Genomic DNA, 25,642 nt, shown 5'->3' on the forward strand with positions numbered 1-25,642 from the left:
GCAAGGCCGACAATTTTGCACAAAATGATTAATAGAAATCTACCCGTTTTGGTTCCACGCTACATAGTATATACAGGATACAAAAAGTTAGCTTGAAATGTGTGTACATACATGCATACATATTTGGGATCTAGCCATACCATTGCAATGTCACGCTCAATAATACCGATAAAATACGTCGAGTTAGAATTTTGAGATTTTTTAAAGTTGATATTCTATTTATCTTTACAGGTACTTGAAATATTCGAACTGTCATCAATTCCAATGTTATTACAAATTTCAAAGTCTTACTAACTAATCCTTTGTAAAAATAACCATATCTTTACGAAATATTCAAAGTTATTTTTGTTTCAAAGTCACTTATGGAAACATCCGCACCCCCTCCATGGTTGAAACTGTGAAATACATTTACAGTAATGTAACTCGCCAGCGGCTTTCGTTTCATGAGCCGACGGCTGGACGTTGGGAACCTTCATAAAAACGATTAAATGCCTGCGCATCGGTGAAACAACACGAATGCAGCGATGAAACTTTTTTGTTTTTGGTTCTTCGTTAATGAAATATTTATTAACACATTGGTCAGATTTTTATGATTGAAATTAGACCAAACACGACAAAATTTTGATCATCTTTACTTATTTAACACGTTGAATACCGCAGGATTTTCGTACATTTCAGCCACAGCGTCGCAGTGAAAGTTCGTTACACACAACGTGTAGAAGAATAAAATACATATTATAATACATATACAAAATTATTAGTAATTTAATATTTTTTAATATAATCTTATAAATAAATATAGTAATTTTGTAAATAACAGAAACGAAACATTTTTAAGATTCACTAGCTTATATTCGAAATATTTTACTGCAATCAGATTATCCAAAATATTAGGAAGAATAATAACAACCTTGGGATATATTTTGAGGCAGTCAGTTTTCTTTATTGAACAATAATTTTTGATATGATATCCTGAGATATTGTTAGTACCCACGTACACACTTGTAATTGTTTACTGCAAGAGTATTTTACTTTTTTTTTATAAGTAATGTTTATAAATAATGCTAATCGTAACAACGGAAAACGACAATTCATGTACATTATTTGTAATTTTACGACAGTAAGGTTGAGTTTCGCCATTACAATACATGTCTAAAAATAATTCATTAAATAATAGTCGATCGCAACAATAAATATAAAAGATAAACCTTTCCAAGAATATTTTAAGGATATTTAATATTTTACAATTGACGGTAGTATAAGTAGATGACAAGAATTTGTGATTCCAAAGACGAAAATCTTATCTATAAAAATACATGTGTACGCATACGATACACTTAGATACACCAGAAGCAAAATATATATATTACCTTTGTCACGTTTAAGAGATCTATTCGCAATGGGCATTCAAAATACAGTAACATCTAGTTCAACTAATTCAAACGGTTTTTTTAATTCCATTACGTTCAGCTTTCACGAGGAATATTTAAATATTTAAATTATAGTTAAAATGAAGAATATAAGAACTTACTTTCTTAAATATTATAATCAGATCTTTTATGAGAATCAATACTTAATATTAGCTGTATCTTTCGCTAACATTAATACATTCTATGTAAAAATTTTAATATTTTCGAGTCATTGAAAAATAATTTGATTATGTAGATGAAACGTTATACAGAAATCGTTTGGTATCTTCAATTAGACCGAACTACATAGTATACCTATTTTCAATTACAAAATTTATCTTCAAAATGTCATCACCACACACAATTTCATTATATTTATCATTAGACATGTTATCAACTGCATACGTTCATATTAATATACAATAATCATACTATTGATACACGTGTCATATTAAGACCACATAGTTCTTTTATTACATCAGATCAATTAAAGATTACATTGATGGTAAAAGTTTTCACATACAATTTATTTGCCCATTGTAATCGAATAAAAGTCTGAACACTGCATAAAACTAGTGTGAAATTTGACATTGTCCTCGGTCCACGGGAAACTTTTATGGAATGAATTCCGCCGATACAAACACAAAAGAACCATTTCAGTTTTGTACTTGATTAACAATTTCATCGGCTTTGGCAGCGGTCATGAATTTCTGACGGCTTCGTAACTTGATTGAAAAGCCTCCAGGTATGTCGAAGAGTCAGAAAATATGAGATTCACGTTTAGCTTCTGTACGCTAACAAGGGAGAGGCCTGGAAAGGTACGCAGCGCTGTTAATCTATCATCAGCTCGAAATGGACTGCGCCTATTTTGTCGTTGCGACTGTGTTTTATATTTTTCGCCCACGCCTTGCACTCTACGTTTATTAAAATTCCAGCTGTAACAAAATATTTTTTCACGATTAAGCAACGTAATCTTCTATCAACACTTAACTTACTTGTCACTGTTAGGAATAATTATTGTGTTCTGCTTGGTCATTAATGACGTTTATTTGATGTAGTTACACATATTCTAATATAAGTTGGTGACTTTAAGAAAATTTAGGGTGGTTTTTATGTAATTCTGTGATGTCAGAGCTGTATCGGGTACCAACTTACATTTCTGTCTTTCTAGCTTGAGCCTTTTTAATATCTCAGATAAAATTGTTAGAACATGCACTAGTGTAGAATGTTTCTAAAGAATATAATTGGAAAAGTACTTGATTTTAAGAAGTGACTCCAACTATAGAAGTTGATGTGGGGATCATGATGTCTTAATTAATTCTTTTTACTACAAGTTTAATACAAGATTTGCTATAAACAACTTGCGCACACATTGCCAGCAACATAGGCAGCGAATTGACAGCAACATATGCAGCAAATTCGCTTGCACAAACCTTGTTCCGGTGTTGCCCTCAATGTAACATAGGTTATGTTGCAAGACTTTCTGCCAATTTGCTTGACCATTTTGTCAGCTGGCATTGCCTGCAAGACCCAAGTCAAATGCGGAAACAGATGGCTATGGTTTTTTAGACAACTTTTGTCATTTATTGTTGGCAATTGGCTCGAAACTTGTACACACCTGGTTATCAAGGTAATAATCGGTATATGTATATCTCTGACACTTACTGCGAGGACGAACAAAATGAACAGCCACCAAGGGGCTAAGGTATCCGTCGGAATTCTCAAACGGGTAGAAATAACCAGGAAAACCTCTTCGAGGTATATAATGAATTGGTCCTATATTCTCCTGATCCGCAGGATTCTCGCCCTCGCAAGATACCCAAATTGTATTAAGTTGCAAAGAACTGTTTGCCTTTAAAGTGGTAATGTGTTCCTTGAGATCGACAGGCATTTTCTCTGGCAACGACTCTGTATCATTGTAGAATTCTGGTTTCCAGCCGTATATCTAAAAAAAAAATACAAAAATTAATGTACACATTATGTCTTTTTCTTGACACGACAAATTTCCAAAAAGTATTATAGCATTAAATGTCTAGGATACATCGAATATCGTGGAACAACCGAAATGAAAATGATTCTTTAATGCAAAAGTAAGTCGAAACGGCAGAATGAAAATCTTTCATACGAGGTTCCATTTTCGAGAGGCTTGTTTTTGAAAATTTATTGAATATACGAGTTATTCAATGAAATTTTGGTACAGTAATGTCTCGATGAGTGCGACGTACTCAGGTCTGTTGCGAAGCATTCATGGCAAGACAGAAAGGCTTTCACTCAACTCCTCATAATTTGTTTATTTATTAATTATTTACTCTGTTTTAATTAATTCCAGAGGGAGACTCCTCCCCAGTGGTGGGAATAACGCCGTTGCTCTTGTCGCATTCATCGAGGAATCACTATAATTTGTTTTTCCATTTACATACTTACTTTTTTTTACTATTTTATTGATTTCCGGCGTATAAGCTAATATTTATCACATAACAGAACGAAATAAATGTGAAATAAATGATATCATATCATTGTCAACCATTACAAGTAGAAATTTTAATTAATGGTCAGACACGTTAACGTATTATTTTCAAACACAATTTTCTCAAAAATAAAGCCTTAGGTGAAAAACTTTCATTCTATATTTTCGATTTTTTTTACGTCAAAAATCAGCTCCTCTTCGATTGTATTACGATTTACAATACACCCTATATAGATACATTAAATATTCTCCCGTTTATTTTCGGCGGAAATATCTATACAGACAGAATGAAACAAAAATAAAAAAATAAAAGATACCTTGTTGAGCTTGAGGAAAATGCATGGGGCAGATTTGTGATAATTGTAATTGTTCTCTTTAGTACAAGGATGCCAGTTCTTAAAGTCGACATCGCAAACTTTACCAGGGGGTGGGGATTGATTGTAGTCGCACTTATTAATGTTTGCACCAACACCAGGAACCGAGCCTGGCGTAATGTACTCTGAAAAATTATTATCGATTGTAATATGATCACTTATGCAGTAGAAGAGATGACAGACACAGTTTTATGTTCATTATTCTTCCTATTAATCTAGCCTTTTCTGCAGGTTAAAATGATATTTAAATAAAACAAACATATTAATGAAATACATTATTATTTCTATAAAATTGTTATTATTATTATCACCATAACTTTTTTCAGATAAAAATTGAACAAACTTTTCACTTATCACGTTAAATACTGAGATTCCAGACTTCCTGTATTGAGCAATTGATAAAATTCAGCTCGAATGAACTTTACCGAAGATGTAGGACAAACGATAAACCAAGAATTTAGTTTTTAATTTCGTCTTACATGAATCCTACAAATTTTAAGTTGTGAAAACATAGATTTACCGTTGGATATCCCACAATGTTAATAATAAGTTTTTTTTAAGAATTATATACAAGTTTATTTATTTATTTTATTATCCGTAGATGCATTTTCTCTTTAATAGGGGATAGGGAGACTACAAAACGCACACAAAATTTTTTATTTTCCAGTGTAACAGTACAAAACGTTCCTTTGTTAGATGATTCCGAGCGGGCCCAGACGATATAGAATAATAATTTTCCTACATAAAAAAACTATTACAAACTGTTAATGTGTAACTAATATTGTCAGGCTATTCTTTTGAACCGAAGAAGGTCTAACATAAAACACCGGCGTTTTTTGAAAGGTTTATGAAAAACATAACACAATATGAGGTTACAATTGCTTAAAAGTCAAAATGTCCCAAACCCTAAAAATGACTAAGTATAAGAAACAATTTCTTTATATGATCTGTAAGCACATTGGATCGAACGTAAAAGGATAAACACTCATTTATCGAGAAAAAATAAAGCTGTTGAGTTGAAATTCGGGCCGTATGCGTTTAAGAGGCTTTTCATCAAATAATGGTACAGATCTTCAAATCTGGTGAAAAAAGTGTTCTCAAAATTTATTTTTACTCCATGAAACAGATAAAAAACTTCTGACGATTGATATAACTGAGAATGTATTCCCTTAACTACGTAAAACATGATGCAATTTCATTTTAAATCATTTTCGATCGTTACCTTTAAGAAAAGTTTGCAGCGAATCAACCCAGTATTTATACTTCTCGCTGTCTGTTCCTTGGTACCATATCAACGTGCTTTCCACGTTCTCCATTGGTGGCCTAGGTCTGAATCCCAAACCTGTGAAAGGTAATATTTAGTAATAGCATAACACCTTGTATGTACAGCTCACTGAATTTCGAGACGGCTCTATTATTACTAGACTGCCGATCTTTATGCAAAATAACATTTTGTACAGTAATTTACAAAGGCAGAATTAAAAAGAAAGGCTTCATTTGCCTCCTACGGAGTTTATTGCGTTAAGAAAAAAATGAGAAATATATTAAACTTGATGCAAGTTCTATCTTCTATTGCATTTCACATACTCCTTTATGTTATAAATGCATAAAATCCGCAGTCTAATTATTACGTATACAGGGTGACCCAAAATAGCTTCGACTAACGGCAATGAGGGGTTCCTGGGATGATTTGAAACATCTTTTCCCTAACGAAAATGTTATCCGAGGCTTTGTTAACGAGATATTACTACTTCTTCGACAAAGTCTCGGACAACATTTTCGCGAAGGAAAAAGTTGTTTCAAATCATCTCAGGAACCCCTCATTTCAGGGAGTCGAAACTATTTTGGGACACCCCAATAGATTATTACAATAAACCCTCGATGAGTGTTCGAAGGCTCATCGGCATTGACAAGGAGAGATCCCCAAGTGTAACGCTGACTTTTTAATGGGGTTTAGCACAGTAATAGAGCTTGGAATTCTGAAGGCAATGATATTTGTTTCTGCCGCATATGGTCATTAGTTTATAGAATATTTAACGTTCAGTGCCGAGGAGCCTTCGGACATTCATCGAAGATTTATTGTAAAGGAAAGGTGTCTAAAATGATCCCTTTAAGGCGTAATTTATATAAAAAATACAAATGCTCATTATTTAAATAAAAGTAAAGTAGTTTTTGTAAGTTAGTCTATCTATCTTATCATTGGCTTAAATAAAATTTAGCTACCTGATCAATTATATTTTTTATTCGCATTTCTTTGAAGGTATACTTAAGGATCATTTTATACCTGCTGATAGTAAATATGACGAACATTAAGAAGCATTTCGTTTATTACATTTTATTTAAATAAAAACTGCTTTGACGCGTTGTTTTTCTTTCATACTGACGGGGCATTGTTGTAACTAAAAGAAAAAAACAATAATATAGCATATGGGTAAAATGATTCCTGGGATCATTTTATCCTACTAGGGAGGGATCATATGACCCCAAACAGCCAACTGACGTTCAGTGGTTGAATATAACATCAACTTATTACATGCGGTAACGAAACATTAATTACCTTATTATTGAATAGTAATTAAATCCGCGCAAGAAGTAGCTGTCCCATTAAACCGTTTATGACAAAAGTTACACAACATTGAAAAAGACCTTATCTTAGATAAATTGCAGTAATTTAAAATTTATATTGTGGACAACACACAGAGCACTGATATTCACATGGCACTTCGAGCAACGACTAGTGACGTGCAGGGAGAACTATTGTAGAACGACATTACGATATGGGCAGCCAGGAATTATTTTACCCCGACGGATCGTTTTAGAGACCTTTCCCCTATATTATACCTAATATACCTCATACGAATCTTTAATTACGTCATAATGACTAATCATTTAAATAAGGCAATGATGTGATTGCAGCTACGTCTCATGTTCAGATTTGTTTAAAAATTGTAAACCATGTTCTAATACAACCCGTATTGATGAAAATCAACGTTACTCGAGGTATTACTTTGTTTTCAAATGACCAGTTTCTTTAAGAGATATTTACCAGGATTTGTCCCAATTATGGAACGTTCCAACTGCCACCTCGGTATCCTCGGGTCCAACGTTTGGAAGAATCCCCAGAAGCAGATTGCAACCATGCCAGCCAACACTCCGTAGAATAACAAGTAGAAAAGTCCTATTTTACCTGTAACAAAAACATTTCGTCTAATCTACAATACTGGTCTCAGAATTTCAGTTATAAGACTGTATACTCCCGTTTATAAGTATTACATTACGACACTCATCGTATATGAAATAAATCCGGCATTACGAAATTGTTAAAAATTCGAAATAAATATTGTTATAAGAGACATTTTAGATTAATGGACAACACGTGCTAATATAAAGTAATAATACTTATTTAATTCAAACCAAATGTCCTGATACTTGTGAATGTCTTTTCATTTTTCAATGCCACTATCTTTTGTTGCAGAATTTCAATTTCTTCTTTACTTCTTATCGCTGGCACTGATTACCTTATCAACAGTAAATAACGCTAATTAGTCAAAGAAGGATTAGTTACATTGATTACAAACTCCAATCTCTTCCACATTTCAATGACTGCATATGTATGCGATATAAAAACTGACATTACTGCAGAACTCAATCCCAGATAGCGCATGACGCCTTGAAGACGTCTATTTTACGGCTATTTTAGGTCTAAAACGCCTTTAAGCCGTCTTTAAGACGTCATGTGCTATCTGGGATTATGTTACGTCCGAATTCCATCTTGTTAATAATCTCATGTTACATACCAATTAATACATAGTCACAAAATTGTGATAATGATTGTGTGATAATAAATGTAATTTACGAGTTCTTTATTATCAGTCTTGCATGATCAAGAATACATGTACATTATTAAACTACAGATTTTTATGCAAGTTTCCATTTTTGTAGGCAAATTAGTGAAAATAAAAATAAATACAAAAATATCATTTTATTAACCATAGTTTCATTATATAAATCGTTAGATAAAAAATGGATTAACCACATTAGATGTTCTTAACTAATTATATTTTGCTTATCAACATGGACTATAAATGCATAATATTCGCAGCTTACACAATTCATTTCAAATGTTCTATTTATTTTTTACATTTACGCATTCTGTAAACAAGTGATTAAAGTGTGCCTTTGTGGGTTCGCTTCTAGCTGGGAATTTAGATATTATTCTAGAGTTGAAAATGAACAACACTGATTTATAAATATATAAATGTATAAAAGTATATTCAAGAAAGTAAAGGTTTTACAAATGTTAATGTAAGTTGTGGTCGCGGAAGCTAATTCCAACGTTCTCAGTTTTCACGCACTGAGAAATGCGGAGGCTGGTTGTACAGAGTTTAGCTTATTTTTAAAAGGCTTGAAAGGGTCTTTAATACCGGATCTCACTAACTAGACTTCTGGTATTAGTATGACCCGCGGATGAGCTGTACGCGTTCATTTTTATACCCCGAAAATCGAGTCTAATAGTAATGGGGGACACGCCTGTTTCTCAACGGAAACTGTTTTCCAAGAAAATCTGACCACGCCATAACACCCCGTAGGCAATTACGTAATCTGGCCGGATGAATTCCAACTCCCGATAGGGTTAAGAGGTCACGAGAGTGTCTTCGTACGTAACAAAGCAGAGTAAACAGAAGATAAGCAGAGGCTCGGCTTCGGGTAAAAAACAAATTTATGTCGCACTCATCGAGACATTACTGTATTCAAAAAATGTTCATCAGGAAAATTACTAGCAACTAAAGAGTATCCAATGAAAAGATGTAACTTCAAACTTTTAACAAGAACTATTTGTTCCCAATCCAAAGTTTCCAAATTTTCGTTCATATCGTTTAAGTTTGTTTATGGAAGCCGTAAAGTTGTAAGTTCGTTAAAAGCCACCAAAGAAAATACATACTAAGTCTACAATAATTATACTCTCTTCCTGACGTATAAAATTGGATTTATCGTACATATATCTATCGATCGTCACCTTGTACGAATACAACGGGTTAAAGTTCTTATTACGAAATCAACGCACGGGAGGTCATTTCAGCGAACAATAGAATCCGACGGTCGACCTTGCGACACACTGAATCGGCACGTAATTGAATTGCTCCACTTGACCAGACGCTTTGATCTTCCTTTGAATTGAACCACCGATTAATACAATTAACCTATATTATGCGGTATGTCAGCATGCGCTGATTAATCTCTCCACTCTATATGCCAGACGTCCGTGTCTCGTAAAAATCATTGTGATTCAGTCGTGACATTCCCCTTGAAAAGAAGGAAGAACTGAGTAAGAATTAGAAAGAAAAAATATAATTTCAATACCCAGATAGCACACGACGTCTAACGACGCCTTGAAGACGGCTTAAAGACACCTTAGACCTAAAATAGCCGTAAAATGGACGTCTTTAAGGCGTCATGTGCTATCTGGGTAATTAAATCGAATATTTCTTAGCAGTTTTCTGTTTCTGGTAAAAATTTACGTGCAAAGACGCTGTCATGACGAATGATTTTCCGGAAAAGATGCGTTTACGGCAGAGACGGGCAAACTTATTATCGAGATAAAAAGTTTCGAATAACGAATAAAAGATCAAAAAAAGTATTTCGTCATTTTTAATTGATTAAACGTGGTAATGTCAATTTTTATAATAAATGATACTTCTTCATAAATGAATTGACATTTGTCGAATAATTATTTAATCTTATTGACTGTTTAAAGCTCAGAACGACACCTTTAGATACTGCTGCTTTTACTTTTTTTTACTTAACTAGCAAAACACTTCTAAAATACTTGACAAAGTGCTTCGTCGATAGAGGCTTAATTTATACGACTACAGTACCGGACAAAAGTATTCGTACACCTTTTACAACGGAACAACTTTTTTAAAATTGGTCCAAATGACTTGAGTTCTTTTGTGAGGTTAGGGACATTAGTTTACTAAATGATGTGAAAAAGAAATTGAAAAAGTTGAAATTGGTCGGAATTGCGAAGAAAATAGTACAGATTGTTTTTTACAACTTTTTAATCCGAGGTTATAATGAAAATTTTATAAATACATATCGAAGATTTCTGTTAGTTATATAGACTAGACTGCGGATTTTTATACAAAATAACATTTTGTGAAGTCATTCATAAAGACAAGAGCATAAATAAACATTTCGTTCTTCTCTTAAATATCTTATTGGATTAAGAATAAAATAGAAACGACGTTGCATCTGATGATAGTATTTTCTTTTATTGTATTTCACAAAGCTCCATACGCTATAAATGCATAAAATCGCAGTCTATTTAGTCATTACTTTTTATGATTACACTTACCAGGGCTCGGCTTCCGACAAAAAACGAAATCACAAGGGTCTGAAGCATTTATCCCTACAAGATTATTGTCCCGACGCAGACCCGAGTTCGGGACAATAATCGGGAAGTCTGTAGTGACAGTATTTAGTACCTTAAACACGTTGAAGTTGAGTTAAACACGTTCGAGTTTGAAAAATATGTAAAAATGATATATTTTTTAGCTTTTTGTGAGTTGGAACTTTATTCATTATTGCAATAAAGATTGAAGCCATAAAGTGTACTGTGTAACAAAAAAATAATTTTATGAATTTTGAAAATGTACAAGAATAAAGAAAGGTTAAAATCGCATAAAGCAAAATCCATCAAGAAACGTATAGAAAGTATATATCATATTTCAATTAGTTACCTTTTCTTCTATACTTCTTTTACGATAAATTCAAGTGAAGTTTTTAAAAAAGCATATTTTTATGCTTTGCCACAATTCAATGAAAACTTATATGCCTGAATTGTTGCAGAGCTGACAATAATGTGTTCTTTGAAAAGTCCATAAGCAGTCAAAGTAACTGCGCGCAACTAAAAGGAATTGCATTGCACATCTAAAGAAAACTGTAATATATACCATTTTTGGTAAACGGCTTAAGAACTACAACAGACATCATTTTACACGATGTAATAGTGATACCAACAATTGCTTCCTTGTAATTTATCTATCAGTTATGAAAACATCACTTAGCATCATGGGCGTAGCCAGGTTATCAGTCGGTGGGGGGGGGGGGGATATTAACACATGGACTGCGACAGTGAAAAAGGCTGTAGGTAGCCAGACACACTTTATTTTCTTTTTAAAGTCATAAATCGTTGAAAACATATGCGTTTTATTAATAGAGGCTGTTGGTCATGCTTCAAATTATACTGCAATATTAAATATTATGCAAAAATTTTGTAACCTGCGGAGGGAGGGGGTTGGGCAAAATCCAATTTTTTTTTGTAGGGTGGACCAAAGGCCACCTTTTTCCATCAGGGGGGGAGGCACTGCCACCCGTGGCTACGCCCATGCTTGGCATAGAAATGAGGTTCACCATGTACCAAAGGTACACGCGGCACTCATCGTGTTAAACGTGTATCAGCCAACTGAAATAATCAAATGAAATTGTAGTGTCCACTAACTGTGTGTTTCCTTTGGATGTTACGATTCATTTGTAAAATCATCTGAGAATACGATACGCGGAATCTTGACAGTTCGATACTATACATATTGTATTACTTGACGTTCATCGGTGTAAAATAACATCTGTACCATCACGTGGACACTGCGGGAAGACGAGAGCGTATTAAAAAATTAACAATTGAAACGGAAAATTAAAGACATCAATGGAATCCTCCATCAACACTAATTTGCTATTTGGAAAATACATTATGCATAAATAAATTATACTATTATTCTTTATTAAAGATTTCATTTCCTATTAACGAATAACTACCTGTTAACGACGTGTGGCTAACATTGTCTTCAGGCGATCAAAACTTTATAAAAATTAAAGATGCTATTTAACTAAAGACGTGTAAAAAAAAACTTACTTCTCATATATATAGTTTTTGTATCATTAAACATATTGATCATTTTAAGTCCTCTGGCCCTAAATCTCGAGATTCGTAACATACTAGATTGAATACAAATCAATTTTAAATTGCAAAATAAGAACTCTATAAGTCCTAGATAAACTATAAAGTTCAAATAATCGAACAAAGGAAATTTGTGAAACATAATTAAATCCCAGAAACATTGTCTTCTCCTCGATTGGATGTTAGTTAATACCAGAATTAAATTAAGATTGGAAAAAATATATATCAAATTACAATTAAATTATTGTATATTATATATTCAAAATTTGTTTATTGGTTAATTGGTTTATATAACAATAAAATAGTAGTACAAACTATTTAATTTGCTTCAGGGACAAGAATTTGTTTCCATAGAAACAAAGCACGATCACAAGTGGTGTTCTGAAGGCTAATAGTTGTATTAAATTTCTTATATCTATGTCTGTTATGATATCTTGAGCCGCATACGGCTCTTCTAGACTCTTACTACGGCTTTTTTTTATATGCACATTATACACAGGGTGAGTCATTTAAATTGATTCCTGCCGATATCTTTGAAACCGTTGATGGCACCGAGAAATATTTCAGATAAAACTTTAACCATTTCAACGGGGAAATTATTTCACATACATTTTTTCTGAGTGAACTCATACAGGAAATATGAAGGTTAAATTTCGTTTGTTAAACGGAATCATATACTTTTTAATGCATTAGTCAATGACACTCGTTATTCCCTTTAATAAAGTGTTAAGCTACTTATGCAAATATATTTTAATTTCTCAATTGCAAAGTGGTACGTGTAATACCATATTTAGCTTCTTAACTCGTTAACTGTCTTGATTGTAACCACTAAACTGCGGATTTTTATGCAAAATGCCATTTTATAAAGTAACTTATAAAGACATCAGCAAATATACGAATTTCTTTTTTCTCTTAAGTATCTTATTGGGTGAAGAATAAAATAGAAAATTCTTCAAAGTCTTTTACTGTATTTGATAGTGCCCTATAAATGCATAAAATCCGCAGTCTAGTAATTAGTACATTATCTAGCTGAAATGACACACCCTGAGTTAATTACCCGGATTATTCGGAATTATTCTGGTTCCCTCTAAATAACTTCTAATGTATGCATTGTATGAAAAACTTTTTTTATAGAAAAATTGTATGGTTTGAAGGAATGCATTATGTAATTCATATATTTTTTTTATCAGTGGAGGCGTTTCGGAGATTTAAAGGTCAACTTCCTTTTCCATGAATGGAATCGTAATCGCCTATTTTGTCCGTGATTCAGTATTGAAGTTATCATCAATGTTGATCTTGAGAAATTATCATCAATCAACTTGATATTACGCACAGAACATTTTCAAGAAACAAAGTGAAATTATTCATTAATTATTATGTTTACGGGTAAAAAAGGTCAATACTTTTTTACTCAAAATGTAACGCTCTTCGATATTTTGTCATAAATAATATAGCATTACATTTGAAAAAACGTAGTTGACCTTCAAATCTCCGAAACACCTCCACTTACAAAAAAATGTATACATTATATAATGTATCCCTCCAAACCATACAACTTTTCTATAAAAAGTTTTTTTATACAATGCATACTTTAGAAGTTATTCAGAATGAACAAGTTGCGTGGACGTCTAACTGCATTATTCTAAATCTCCACGAAGGGAAAATTGAATATCCTAAAGCAATATTTTAGTTTCAGTTAGAAAACTTATAATTTCAATAAGAACCTATATCCAGCGAAAAATGCGTGTAGAGGAACAGAAATTAATTTGAAATATGTATCTATGAAATTCTACAGACTTCAAATGTATGGCTGGTTTCTTTACTATATATATATTTTTTTAAGAATGTGTGTAGTACAATTCTATGAACCGAGAAAAAACAATCGAATGTCAGACATTTTCTGAGGGTTGATGCTGGACGAAAGCTGTAGCATGGTCGTGTGGGTGTACCCTTCGGAATGGCCCTAAGTTACATAATGCCGTAATGCTTCCATTTAACGCCAATTGACCTCGTTGTACACGTTTGCGCTAAAGGAAGTTTAACAATTGCCATTCAGCTGGGCAAACCGTTGTATGCACCGCGAATTAGCCGCGCTTCACGCTTCCGTCTTTTTCTCTCCCTCCGGCATTTTTTTTTTTTTTTTTGTTCTCCTTACATTTATTTCGGCCGAATCGAACGAGGATGCGTATGCTCGACCTCCCGAGGTCCCACGTGGGCTTTCCTCTGATTTCGAAACAGTGCGCATGCCCGTACATCCGCACGAAACTAAACGAGATCTGCTCCGAAAAGTCTCTCTCACGGTTCCTCTACTACAGGACACAAGAAGAATCTAAAGACATTCGAAGATTTTCATTTTTCCAGCTTGATTAAAATGGACCTTGTATGTGTGATGTGTGTATTGTCGTTTAACACTAGAACTGCCATTGATTAACTTATATCTATTATGACAATCTTTTAAAGATTAAAACATCCATTAATTAACTGATTTCTTCACTTTTATATCGTAATAAAAGTTGCATAAGGTCTGAGGAAATGTATTGTTATAATTAAACTGCGGATGTTTATACAAAAAAAAGAAATTAAGTATGCTTGTACAAATAATATCTGATAATCAATATCTACTTACATGTTGATTTATTATGTATATCATATGTAGTTTATACATATGTGTGTTTATATGTTTTGTAATGAATATTTAAATAAATATATTAAGTATAGTATTGTATTTTATTTTCTCTCAAGCTATAAACAACTTTTCTGTTGGGTATCAAAGGTAGGAAAATATAATTAGATACAAGTAGATATCGATACTTTTGTTTCGATACCGAGTAAGTATCGATACCTTGGAGGTATCTTTTCAACCCTACTCACACTAAATGTTTCTCAGTTCTACCTCGAACACGCTCAAGGAGCGAACCAAACGGAGAATAGTAATAGCTGGCAATTCCTAGAACAGCTACCTCCCTCGATAACTGTCGCGCCGCACTCATTATTTGGATCATTACTCTACTGCTAATTACACTTTCAAGATTCTACATACATGTTACTGTTTAAAGGTTGAATCTTTTTGCACATAATTCAAAGGTGATGTCGATGGAAAAAACATATTAATGTAAGTCCTAAGGTATTTATATCATTTTCTTCTACTAATTGATTATTTTACTGAAGTAACATTGTTCATTTTCACGTACGTACATCCTAGTCAATATTACTACTTTGCTTGTTTAAGCGTTCAATATAATGATCGATTGTAAGAAAATAAATTTAAAAAATCTATTTCTTTATATACACTGCATTTAAAGTGGGCAAGAACTTGTGACTCACCCTAGCAGTAACTTCTCAAAACGCTATAAAATGCTACGTGATGGAGTTCATGTGTGTCGAATGTCTACAATTCAGAAGCGTATCTGATTAAGTAATCCTTTTTCAGCCAAAACGACTATGTAGTAGGTGATACGTGTGAAAGACATTACTGAAGTGCCTAAACTATAGCCTGAAGGCAACAAACAACTTTTGATTAACGACAGACACTTTTGATGGCTTGTATTTGCCAACAAGGGTATCTCTATTTAATTCTATCTTCTTTTCTCATCTCTAATTCTCCACCAAGAATAGATGATGACTTCATAAATTGCACTAACAGAAAATACAATCAAGTCCAAATTGGCGCAAATATCAGTTTATTAACTAGAGACACTAAGTATTAGAGTTAGAGTAATGTGGAAAAAGTGTGCACCAAACAAAAAAAACGAATTTGCTATCTATTAAAACGAACCATAAACATCTGAAGAATATTATATTATAAGAGCTTAAATTCTGATAACACTGTTCAACACATAAAATACCTCATAGCCGTTAATAGACGTTTCCGATAAATCTTTATGAGCTGAATATGAATTTGTAAACCGTTTTTTTAATAAAAGTAGGAAAAAAGTTAAAATTCGTTGAACAGTGCAATCGACGAATCTTTAGATTAAATTCTTCTTTCTAATTCTATTCTTCTTTCTTGACTGTCTCCTTTTCTGGACAATTTCTTTATTAATAAGCACAAGTCAATGTTAAGTTTTACGAAATATTTCAATCTAAATATGCGAATGCAGGAAAAACAAACCAACAGATCCTCGCAGCTCTCCTCGCTACCCCACTATAAGCGCTCGCATGGAATTCTTTTGGTTTGATTTTACCGCTCACTATAATCGCAGTCTAAAAGTGTACAGCGATTTTTATATGTTCATGGAGAGCTTTCGTTGCGACGCGACGAGGCGAATGATACCGTCTGCAATCTATTGTACATAGTAACCCAGTGAGATCATCAACAAATTGTCAATTAAGAAAAAAACAATTATACAGGGTGTCCCACCTAGCTCAGCCACCCTTAATTATTGTCTTATTTGTCACGGTACAAAAAAAATGGTTTGGAAGAAAGTTAGTGCTATGAGATTGAAGGTCATCTCAAGATCATATCTTCTGAGATTTCTGTAATGGTAACGTCTTTTTAAATGGAATGCCCTATTTTTTGTTTGCCATTACAAAGTGGAGATCAAAACGTATCCAAACGTATCCTCCCAAACCATTTTTTTGTACCGTGACAAATAAGAGAATAATTAAGGGTGACAGAGTTAGGTGGGACACCCTGTATGTCACTTATTAGCTGTAAACGTAAATATGTACCATTAAAATCGTACTACTACATTGCATAAATGAGGATGCTCAGAAACAACATTTTACGTGCAACAATCGAATGTCAATATCTTACGAAATGCATTTTCAAAATACCAATTGAAGATAATTATACCGTTTTATATTAGAAAAAAGCATTAACATAATGATGTCAAGGTGAATTGCCACCCACAGATAAATCGTGGTATACGTTTTAACAGTGAATACAATTCGCAAGAAACAGCAACGCAATGTCAGGCTTCTAAGCTAATTTAATGAAGGAGAACGTAATCTAGCAATTCTGTCTACCCTCTAAGTTTTTGTGGGTCTTCTATGTACTATTGAGATAGGAATAAACAGGAGTCGTAACATAATTCCTTACAAATCACTTTACGAGAATAGAGTTCTGCAATCAAAAACGTTTAATTTGATGTAACGAAACCTACTTTCTGATTGAATTAATTGGTTCTTCGTAAACACAATATATGTACCAGCAGGTGTATTAAACCTTTTCCACACTGTTTTAACCCTTTATGTTCGAGTCTGTAAAGGCCTACAACGTTCAGTACCAAAAAGAATTATTGTTACCTATACAGTTCTATTATTTCTGTAAAATGTAGTGTTTAGCGATTTATAAAATATTAACAAATAAGTACTTATACGAATTACTACACTTGAAAGATTACCCTTGAGTTGATGGAATGTAATTTCATTGATTAAAAAAAATTAGCACCATTGCAAGTACGAATAAAAGAAGGACCTCTAGTGTAAACAAATTATGACGCAGCATTACAAAATATTTTGTGCACACGTATCATACAAATCATAAGTAGAGCAATAAAACTATGAGCAATAATTGTAGAATGACTTTAAAGTATTTAAAGGTGAACAATTTGTGCATCTATCTGATACAATTTTTTCTTTCGATCTCCTCTATCTTATAAACACACAATTTGAACAGCACAAACACATCAATTTAATCTGACTAAAAAATGTGCTTATTTTGTGTTTTATTCCAATAACAACTTTTGCATTTTACTGATACTTTTATAAAATAATGTCCAAACTTGTATCCAAGAGTAAAACACTGACGATAAAGGGTAAACTTAATTTTTCAAAAGTTATGTACATTAATAAGCAATTTAAATAAATTAAGTTAACATAAACGTTATATGAGTTATTATGTTTATAATATATTTGCCTAATATTTCTGAAGTACTTTAACAATAAACAATTACTTCACTTAATTAACTATCCAAACTTTATGACATGCTTTTTAATTAAGACCATCGAGAAGTAATGAGCAAACATTCTTCCATGTTTGATACGTCGCCCAACCCTCCTAATTTATGGGGTTGTTGTCGTGCAACCTACGCCCCTATAGGGATTGTTTCCAATTGTTGCTATGCCAACAGAATAAAACTCGACTGTCAGTATGATAGCTTCACACACATTCATGGCTACATATTACAGCATGTTTTTCTACTGTAATTATTCAATTACCATAAGAATTTGGATAAAATAAAACGAACAACGGAACTGTTTCATAACACTAGTTTACAGTCATTTGGTGATCCAGACTCCACTATGAAATTCTTATGAAAGGTGGTCGCCTAAACTCAAAAATCGACATGAAACGTAATTCTATGGATACGTTTTTGAGATATCGCCTGATAAATATTTTGGTAATTTTTTAAAAAGATGACCCGACGTTTTTGGCCGTATCTCGCGTTATAGTTGACCGATTTGATCGCGATGACTCTTAAATTAAAGGTAATTAAATGACATACAATTCTTTTCTACATTGTTTTCCAATGGGACCAATAGTTTCGGCGGAATCGAGCGAAACTTAAGAAAAATATAATTTTTTGGGCTGAAATTGAAATCGAAAATTCACCACATCGCCTGGAAAACATAGAAATTATTATGTGACGTCCAGATTCTTATATTTTACATAGAGTACACACCTCCACGAAGAAAATAAACCCAACCTGAGCAAAATCCATGGACAAATAAGGAAGTTATGGGCGATAGAGTGGGAGTGCCTATTCTGAACTTTTTCCCTATTTCTTCCTGTTTCTTGGCGAATTAAGTATTTGTCTTCAATGAAAACAAATTTAGATGCATTTTTTCCGCGTATTTATTTGTTTAAGAAGAAAACAAATTGAAATGCATTTTATTTTGTTTTATTTTATTTAATTTTTGAAAACAATCTAAGAACAAAAATACGTTAAAGGCTGGAGCAAAAGAAATATAGCAATGTAAAATTTTAAGCACAAGAAAATGCTTATTCGTATAACGATCAGTAGATAATCAAATTCGACACGTTGATTTCAATAAACTGTTTCAATAAAGAATTGAAAAATGTACTTGTAAAATTAAAAAAAGTTTAAACTCTTAAGGGGGTATTCTAGTGTAACCAGTCAAAAGAATCAATTCTTTTCTTGCATTTTCTTGTAATCTTTAGGGTCTTGAAAATTGTATTCCTAAAATATTATAATGAAATTTATAAAATTCTCGAACTTATAAAGCTAGGCCAGATAATTGGGAGTCTACTGTATGATAGTCTTCTTTAATTTAATTCCCAAAAATCAGACTATTTAGAATACCCTTTAAGTACCTACGTATGAATTTCCACTACCACTAGCCTATACAACTGTTGAACTAAAACGGTAAGCAGCTTATACTTTCTTCTTCCTGTAAACCTATTTAAAGACTGATGAAGACAAGAGTTTTGACTTAATCTTGTTCTTAAGAAGCTCATATTTGCAGTAAATAAGTTACCGCATAATCGTATTTCAGAGCTACCTGCGCCTATTGTATATGGAGACGTATAGTATGTATACTATGTATTCCAAACGTTGAATCAAATAATTTCAAATAAAAATACATATTACAGAAATAACAACATACAACAAAAATACAATGCAATACATATAGCATTGAATAAAGTAGTCTATACAACTTGTTACTGCTAAGTAAAAAAATTGTTACTGTTAAGTAATAGTCTTTTCTATATTAAACAACTTCTGTGCATATACTTTTCTGATATCTCTAAAAATAACGGAGATAATTAAGATGTCCGTAAAGTGCGTATATCCAGCCTACCCTATATTTTTATATTACCTACCCTATACTGTATGTTTATTGCATAATTTCTGGAACTTTGGCCCTCTACAGCCCCGAAATATGCAATAAACGAACGGCTACTGTATGTAATGCGTGTTATATATATTCTAAATTATCGACCAATTTTCTTATCGACCGGTAACGTAGTGAGTAGAGTGTCGGACTCATAACAGCTGCAAACTTTTTGAACGTAGGATCGAGCCCTCGTTAAGCTCATTTGTTTTGTCATATGTTAAATTTGGTTTTGGGGCACATTTGACCCCCTTATTCAGCTACAGCCACCCTTGTCATCCACGCAACGTGCACATTAACGAGGTATTACTGGACGTATGCGTAATGTGAATTTTCCAGTACTCAAACGGTATTATCTTACAAATTGATGGGAGTATAAAAAAAGTTATATAGACAGAAATTATAGAAAATGTAATGCTCTTTGAATATTATTTGAACAAAATTTCGATACGTCTTACCATTTTTGAGATATTCCTTATGAACTCCAAAAACATCGATCAATTCAAAAGTTGTCCGATTGAAATACACTTTTTCAGGGGTTAATTTTTTATAAAATGGAAACATACTAGCGGGTGAGAGCAAAAGATTCAATTGGATATTGAAAAATAATGGTCACTCTAATGTATTAATCAATATCAACTTTACTGATCTATAAACTAAAGAAGTTACGTATTTCTAACAAACGTAATTAACTAAAATTCATGAAAATACAAAATTCATTAATATTCAATGAAATCTGCATTTCCATTTTTATCTATTAGGATTTCTAATGAAAACAGTTCATTTCTATTTCATTTGCTCTGTTTGTGTCAATTACCATATAAACATTCGCAGTTTCTTAATAAAAAATGAAGAAACATGTGTACCGAGTGTTTAGAATTACAGTTATAAACTGGAAAATTTAATAAAGATGATTCAATAAGGTAGGAAAGTAAAATTATGTCACTAAATATGGTTTCACGAACGAATCATTTTGTTAAAATACTTATTTTTTTTAGAACCTAAACTGACAATATTTTGTGTAAGGACATTTACTTGAAATTTATTAATATCGCTATTAATATAATTAAAATTTCTCTTTCCATATGTTATCCTTATTTTTGGTGTGTACAAGCTTCAATGTGATAAGAAATGCAATATAAAACTTATTTCAGTATTAACACTAGGTTTACGGGCACTTATCGTGTAGGTATCTCTACGGCACGCAACAACGAACCCGTAGATTTTCTTTAAAAAACAACTTATTATATATAATACACAATTTATGATCTCTGAAATTAATGCATAGCTATAGAGATAGGTATACCACATAGAGAATTTCGAGGTTAGAAAGCATTCGAAATGCGTCAAAATGACGCGTCCCGTAAACCTAGTGTTAATATAATAGTTATCACTATACTATATATAATACTGCATGTCTTGCAGCTATGCAACGAGTATATCTAATTAATTAAGGTAGCATTAATTAATCTCTCAACATTCATTTTAAAAATGACTTTCTTTGCTGTTATATTTCCAGAAGCATTTTCTGTTCATTTCGTGTGTTAAACACCGTCGATATCGTTATCGTTGTGCTTATTTCATTATACATGTCTATTTAGCTCACAATCAGAGTAGCTTTAAAACTCATTACACTCTACACTGGTAATTAAAAAATTGTTTAAAATAGGTATTATCGCATACATCCATTGATAACATTATTACCAAATTAGAATTATCGTCTTCGTGTAACTAATCTGCTTTATGATGTTAGAAGAAGGTGAATGTTATTTGGAAACTTCTTATATTGTGTATTTTAAACTAAAAGCCGTTATTATATACAATACAGACTATACAACAAATGTGATCTAACTTTTGACACAAAAAATACATCCTTTTTTAAAATAAATGGAATTTGTTTAAAAAAAATTGAAATGAATTGAATTGCTTTTATACACAATGTTAGGGGATATCCTGCCTAAACTTCGCCAGTATATTGGACGAGTAGAAATTAAGAAATTTCATATAAACGTAGCTTCTTTGTATCGCCATTAAAACAACTGTTATAAAAACTATAAATGTTCGTTTAACTAAACCTAAGAATTAATAATCATTTATATTTATACGTCTATGTAGAACGTCGGTGAAGTCAAAAAGAAACTGATTTCCTCGCTTTTTCTAGTAACTTAGAATTTACACATACTCCAATACGATTTTGTTAAAATTCGAGAAAACCACAAAGCTATAAACCTTTTGTAACGAGGTTCATTTCAGGATTTTATTGTTGCGCTGTCTTTGCAACTTTGTGTATTTTGTATAAATCATTTTCCAAAAAGAAACTACTTTTTGTTATTCTTAAGATGCATTCTTCGGAAAGCTATCACACAAAACATTTTCACAAAAACAAAAAGTTTTTGCAGACCAATGTTGTCTGTACGAATTTTTTGTTATAGACTATCGAAAGAACCGAAAGCATAACAAGAAGATGAACACTAATATACATAGACGTAAGAGATTACATGTATGTATCTCAGTGATTATTAAGTATTTCTATGTGAACAAATATTTATAAAATGCACTGATGAGTAAATAAGTGGTCAGAACTAAAAATCAATAGGTAGCTACAATATCTTTTTTTGTAAAAAAATTCTAAAGGTACCTTACTTTTTCAGACAATTACATAGGAATTCTTCTTCCCTTAAAGTAAAACAAACTCAAAATAAATTGTGTACAATAATAAACTTAGTTTTTCATAAATCTCTTAACTTCGTCCTAACAAAAACAAACAACACTTGGAATAAAATATTCAGAATAACTGAACGTATAAATCATTGATATGCCCATTTTGTATCATACTAACTTACAAGAGCAAATCCGTTATCGTTTTCTTCGTATTTCATATTTTTTTTTATAACTTTACGATGTATTTTTATATAGTACATTTTCTTATTTCTACTTGTCGAACATATGCTGACGAAGTTTGACCAAAAAATTCTGGAACGATTGTTTATATGTAGACGTGACATATTCAAAAATACTTTCCTTTCAAAATTGCAAAAACGAAAAACTTATACGTTCAACAGACCTTTTGAAAATCGTTTATAAATGAGTCTAAGAAGATAGTCTGTTTGCATGACCTGTTTACTTAATAACTAAATCTAAAGGGAACTTTTTTTCATTCATTTTATGAAAACTGTCATTCAATTCGTACACTTTTACAAACATTACGTTTAAGATAAAAAATCGATTGATTAATAGTAAACAACGTAATACATGGATTACTGCAAAATACATATTATACTAGGTAATGAATATTTATTAAGCTGAAAAACTAATATTTGAGGTTTTTATAACTATAAAATAATGCATTATATAATGTTAATTATCTAAAACAATGGTACAAAATTTCTCGAAAGATAACTATACTTTCGATACTTTACTAACAGGAATTATTGATAAGAAATTTGAAACGTTATTATGGTTTATTGAATTAATTTTATCTTTTCCATTACATTTTCTACTGCAAAAATACGATAATATTACAACGATAGTGAAAAAAACTTAAATTTTAAGGTCAAATCTAACTGTCTTTGTCTTTTTTCGACGGGTAAAATTATTTGAAATAATTTCTTCCAATGTTGCTCAGTTATTTTTAAATAAAATATTCCAGTTTTTATGTATTTACACGTCTAAGTCAATAATTATCATTACAAACATTAGATACATTAAATAACTACTGTCATTTCTGTTACTGAACTTAGATAACAATAGATCCTGAAGCGGAATATTATCTCTATTTCACACAATTATTTATTATGAAATAATATATTCTTCTTTCCAAACAGTACCTACATTACCCACATACCAGAATTTCCAAATATTTCCCACGTAAAATTCAAATATTCACATTCAAATACAACGGAATTAGATACAATATTCTTACTTAGAAACAAGTAAAATCGTTGATATTTATAATTTCCATTCAGTAACATATAATAAATAATCGTGTTCACGAGTATTTGAATTCTAGTGTTAAAAACGGTTAGTCTACTAACCGACGCGATCGATACTTCGATGTATTGAAACATCGCGCGCAAAAGGGAAGAGTCATCAAAGGTGTAGCCAAATGGCCATCGTAAATTTCATTCCCATTTTTCTTGGTAACCCTGAATAAACTCAACTTACCCCAACTGCTTGCCGTTCGGCCCATAAAGGCACCGGTTTCACGATTGTAAATAAAGGTTTTAAGAGACTGGCCCGTTGACATGCTGGGCGGCCTGAGATAGGGATTCGCCTCCTGGGAGACCATCTTCGAATCCTTACTGACCATCGCGTCGTCCCAGGTAAAATGTATATTTCGTTAGAGAATTTACGCACTGGTCACGTGTAGATTCCGATTCGATTGACAAAGAACGATTAAAACTAATCCGAGATGAACACGGGACACGATGGAACGCGATCGAGCAACGGCACCGCAGGTTCGCCGCACCGAAACCGTGAGTTCCTCGAGGTCGGCTGGCAGCTTCTTCGCTACGTACAGTTGGTTGTTCAGCGCCACCAGGTTGACTAAACACGCTCCGTATCCGTTCGTGCAGGCTTCTTCTCCGTCTCCTTTTCATCTACTGTTTTCGTCTCACTTTCTCTTTCCCACTACCCCTCCTTAAAATCCCCACTTATGCGACGGGACTATCCACGGTTATATTATGACGTCGTATCGGCTGTGCACGTGCACGACCTCGCCGCAATGGTGTTGCCTGCTGCCGTTAGTGTAGTGGGGTTCATGGTGCCGATGCCACGGAAATGCCGATCACTTTCACGTACAAGAATTTTCAGCAGAAATCTCAATTACGATAGGTCGTATCCTATTGTCAATTCTTTTCATTACTGTCAGATTCGAAGAACAACATTCGGCGGTTTTGAAGTTTCATAGTGTACAATGGTGGTGTACGATGTTTTCAATGTCCCTCCTATGCCACGCCTAAAGTATAGGTTCTTTGTGCCTGCTCTATTCAGCGTGGTTTGGATTGAACTGGTTTTTCGTCGTTCAAACGGACAAGCTTGAAGATTTTAATGCGTGGAGGGCAACAACTCATATTACGTTTAGGTTGCCCGTACAGATGTAGCTCGTTTTATAGCACTAAACTTTAGATAAGGACTAGGTAATACATTAATTAGCTTTTCCAAATTCAGGATCGGAACTTCTTACTTAGATGTAAATAAAACCAATAACATTAATTAGTGCAAAAATGGTGGGGACAAATCGAATGATTCAAATTAGTCTTAAAATGAACTTGTAGATTTAGAAATTATGTTTTATGTAATACCTAGGAAGAATTAAATTTTTTATTGGTATTACTTTAATAAATAGAATTAACAGAATCGGTGAAAGGTGTATTCGCCATAGGTTAAAAATGAGAATGCGTACCGAAGCACCGTAGTGTATCCTATTATTTTGACGTGGCAAGCTACACTTGTACTACTACGCAAAAGTCTAGGGATTAACTTCCAGTAATACCAGTAAAGTTCACATAAATTATAAAATCAAAGTGAATTTAATTGTCAGTATTAGAGTAGTCAGTATTTAGTAGCAGAATAGTCTTGCAAAACATTGAAATCAGTGTAACCTACTCTTTATAGCGAAAGTAATCAAAGTTGT

At 32.6% G+C, this 25,642-nt stretch overlaps 1 protein-coding gene across 1 annotated transcript; it reads right to left on the minus strand.

Moving 5' to 3' along the window:
- Window positions 1-1,860: 1,860 nt before the first annotated feature.
- LOC107190372 (sodium/potassium-transporting ATPase subunit beta-2-like) lies at window positions 1,861-24,534 on the minus strand. Its single transcript, XM_015579173.1, has 6 exons — window positions 24,172-24,534; window positions 7,297-7,437; window positions 5,473-5,592; window positions 4,194-4,375; window positions 3,075-3,354; window positions 1,861-2,344 (listed from the first exon to the last, which is right to left on the minus strand). Exons 1-6 carry the CDS (start codon window positions 24,314-24,316, stop codon window positions 2,241-2,243), a joined length of 972 nt encoding a protein of 323 aa, XP_015434659.1. The 5' UTR covers window positions 24,317-24,534; the 3' UTR covers window positions 1,861-2,240.
- Window positions 24,535-25,642: the final 1,108 nt, after the last annotated feature.

Source organism: Dufourea novaeangliae, unplaced genomic scaffold (assembly GCF_001272555.1).
Source record: "Dufourea novaeangliae isolate 0120121106 unplaced genomic scaffold, ASM127255v1 scaffold11, whole genome shotgun sequence".
Lineage (NCBI taxonomy): Eukaryota > Metazoa > Arthropoda > Insecta > Hymenoptera > Halictidae > Dufourea > Dufourea novaeangliae.

Bases quoted from the DNA above. Each gene is read 5' to 3' on its own strand.
- LOC107190372 (XM_015579173.1), bottom strand. From the start codon at position 24,316: ATGGTCAGTAAGGATTCGAAGATGGTCTCCCAGGAGGCGAATCCCTAT. The intron at 4,376-5,472 runs GTAACGATCGAA...ATAATTTTTCAG, and splicing joins GCTGCAAACTTTTCTTAAAG to AGTACATTACGCCAGGCTCG. The intron at 3,355-4,193 runs GTATCTTTTATT...TTTTTTTTTTAG, and splicing joins TTTTCCTCAAGCTCAACAAG to ATATACGGCTGGAAACCAGA.